The following is a 3,679-nucleotide window of genomic DNA, read 5'->3' on the forward strand; positions in this document are numbered from 1 at the left end:
TGACGAGTGCAGTGCCGACAGGTGAAGGCAGACGCAGGACGTCTAGAAATTGAGGTACCATGTCGGATCCGAAAATCGGGATTAATCTCTCTGCAGAAACAGAGGTCTTGAAGGGTGTCTGTAAAGATTACAAGGAGTAATCGTGCTACTCCTGGGAAATATACCTGCAAATAAAACCTACGTGTCTGCCATATAGAATAACTGTACGAAAATAAAAAATTGGGATAGGCTGTGCGGGAGAGATTCGAAAATAAGCAGAGATATAAATAAGATAGACATGAGATCTAATTTACATTCAAGATTAGTGAATAATTAATCCTAGAATGCGATGCTCAAGGAAACAGGTAAATGAGCAATGAAGGGTGAATTTGAAAAAAGAAAGGAGAGGAATAACTAAATTAATCATGAAAAGGATGAATAAGAAGAGAAAAGATAGATAAAGATAAAGCGTGAAGATAAAACTTTCCAACGATGATGATAGGAGTAGTGATATAAAGATCCCAGGTCTGAAATTTTTCATTCCTCCATTATTCCCACATTCGCATAAAAATGGAATTCTTTATATCTAACGATGGTCGTTCAACATCTAAGGGATCATTTGCAATATTCATGACAGTTCACCTTCTGACTCGAGATAATTCGTTTCCTGTTCGAGTTTCGAGTTCAACAAACAGAGGATCGACTAGACTTTGCTATCCTTCGCCTCTGAAGCGTGAGTCCATTGAGAGTTCCTAATGGAAATATACATTTCGATAGATAGGTGAATAACGTAGGTAGATCTAAATACATTGAGAGAGAGAGAGAGAGAGAGAGAGAGAGAGAGAGAGAGAGAGAGAGAGAGAGAGAGAGAGAGAGAGAGAGAGAGAGAGAGAGAGAGAGTAGTTTGGCGTTTTCTCCACAATACAGAATTAACCTAAATTATAATCCTTAAAATACAAATTCATAAAAATAACATGCATAGATATATAAAAAAATACTAAATACATATGTACATTAACAAATTAAACATTCGATATCAGTCTAATATATATATATATATATATATATATATATATATATATATATATATATATATATATATATTTTATAGATACATAAGTACCTGTATATTCAAATGTATGTATGTATATATATAATTGCAGATGCATATAGCGCTAAGTAATCGTGCTAGGCCGTGTATCTTATCAATGTATCTTAGCAATACTTGTTTACCAACAGTTATATGAGCAGATAAGTAACCTGGTGGAGTATCGAAAACTTTGGTGTGGAGGCTATGCCCCTCTATATCTCAATGAAGTCACTGGCAGCAGGGAGATGGATTAGGTTTAAAGCCATAGACAAATTGTCTTACTGGAATTAGTATGAACTGGCAGGGGTCCCTTGTCTTAGTTACATGAGCACTGAGCATCACAAGGAACTGGCTATTCTATGGTGAATCTACCCAATGAATCTTCTATGGATTTAGTTAGTTAATGGATAGAGAAGATCACAGAAGGTCCAAATTTCCATGCGTAACAGGGTGCTAAGAATCCCACTGCTTATGAATATTAGAGTAAAATTTTAAATTGGTAATTGGAATGTTAGAACCATGCATCAGATTGGGAAGTTGCACCAAGTGGAGAATGAAATTATGAAATATAATTTGGATATCTTGGGCCTAAGTGGAACACATTGTAAGGGAATTGGTAAAGAAATCGTAGACCAAGGCAAGCGAAGGGGTAGAAATGATGATGTCACCAAGAGCACAAAAGGTATTAACTGAATGATGAGCTGTAAATAGTAGATTGCTCATTGCAAATTTTAAATCAAAGCATTGCAATATGAGTATTATGGTTTGCTATGCACCAACAAATTATTCCCCTGACACAAAGAAAGATGAATTCTATGAAGAACTTCAGAGTGTAATAGATGAGATCCCAGAGATAAATATGAAAATTGTGATTGATGACTTCAATACTCAAGTTGGAAGAAATTATAAATATATAGAAAATGTGATGGGTGTTGATGGTCTTGGTGGTTACAAATGAAAATGGGACATATTTTAACATTTTATGTTCAACAAACTATATTGTTATTGGGGTACTCTGTTCCAGCACAAGGACATCCACAAATATACGGGGATTTCACCATGTGGTAATCACAAAAATCAAATAGATCACATAGCCATTAATAAAGAGATATGGAGGATTCTGAGAAATATAAGAAGCTATAGACGGGCAGATATTGGTAGCAATAATCAGCTCCTCATTGCCACACTGAAATTTAAACTGAAAGCACCCAAGAGAAATGTAGATAGAAAACTTAGGTTTGATACAACTAAGCTACTAGAATATGAGCAAAGAGAAACCTTTACAATTGAATGTAGGAATGAATTCGGAGTCTCAGAGACTTCAAGTAACAAAGCTCAGACTATTAATGAAAAAGGATGTAATATTAAGATCATATATCAGTCAGTTGGTAGTGAAGTTTTGGGACATGCAGCTACAAGGAGAAAGCCATGAATATCAAATGATACTTGTGATACTATGAAAAGAGGCAAAGACAGATATTGACTGATGAAATTTTTCAAAGAAGTTGTGCAAGTGGTAATTGAGAGTTAGCGTAATGGCAACTAACTTGATTTCAGCAGACAGTGAGCTTCTATAACAGTTTCAGTGAAAGAAAGTCACAAAAATTCAAACAGACTGATACAAGCATATACAGGTAGAAACAAGTTATCAGTGCGAGGGGAGAGCAATAATGACACTACATAAAAAACAGAAATACCATTGAAGTGTACAAGCGTGTGATACGCGTGCAGTGCATGACCCCCCCCCCTCCCCCCTTAAAAAAGACATACATATTAATTAGGGTACCCTTGAGAGCCGTACTGAAGTCTGCTGCCATCTGCCTGATAGGTGCCATCGGCCCTGCAATACCCACCCATGGTCGTGAAACCTTCAAATTATCGTTTGGAAGCGCAAAATATATTTGGAAGTGTTTCTTAGCTGACGTCATATTGCCAATCCTCCGTGTAAATTTCCTATCACATTTCCATCTCCTAGTCGATGTAGCTCACCGACGGTTAATCTACGCAGATTCTTACTCCTCGACATCTCTTCAACTCGGCCCCTCCGACCTCGCTCTCCACATCAGTGCACCAACGAATGCTTACGCACACTTCCTCATATCATACCGGGAAGTTTTCTGTCCAAAACTTTGTCAAAAGTCCATGGTTCCCGCGAAACACAATATTTTTCATCATAAAAGGACGACGGTGTTCCCAGTGTTTGCCAGATTCAAACGTCTGGAACCGGATCGTTTGGCAGCCGCTAAAAAAACCTTCACTGAAATGGAAGAAATGGGCCTTTGCCAAAAGGCCTCTAGCCCATATTCGTCACCCTTGCACATCATCCTAAAGAGGGATGCCTCTCTCTGTCCATGTGAGGATTAAAGGTACCTGAACATACAGATCTGTCAGTATGTGTTGCTTAGATGGGGGTTTGTAAGTCTGGCAGCATGGAGTAAATTCACCCACAATGTGACGTAGGCGCTGGAGATTGTTGAAGAAGGTTGCAGATGGAAAAAATTCAACAGGGATGACCAACAGGTCACTATACACCATTTCAGATGCAGAGACATACCGACCGTCTTTAGGAGTAGTTCTTAGTTCCAGGAGGAACCGCGGAAGCTGTATAAA

The 3,679-nt window shown here is 37.9% G+C and overlaps 1 protein-coding gene across 1 annotated transcript; it reads left to right on the plus strand.

The window, feature by feature from the left end:
• The first annotated feature begins 1,820 nt into the window (after positions 1-1,820).
• LOC137648149 (craniofacial development protein 2-like) lies at positions 1,821-2,501 on the plus strand. The gene is made up of 2 exons (XM_068381079.1): positions 1,821-1,961; positions 2,094-2,501. The coding sequence occupies exons 1-2, from the start codon at positions 1,821-1,823 to the stop codon at positions 2,499-2,501; spliced, it is 549 nt and encodes a 182-aa protein (XP_068237180.1).
• Positions 2,502-3,679: the final 1,178 nt, after the last annotated feature.

This window comes from Palaemon carinicauda, chromosome 10 (assembly GCF_036898095.1).
Source record: "Palaemon carinicauda isolate YSFRI2023 chromosome 10, ASM3689809v2, whole genome shotgun sequence".
NCBI lineage: Eukaryota > Metazoa > Arthropoda > Malacostraca > Decapoda > Palaemonidae > Palaemon > Palaemon carinicauda.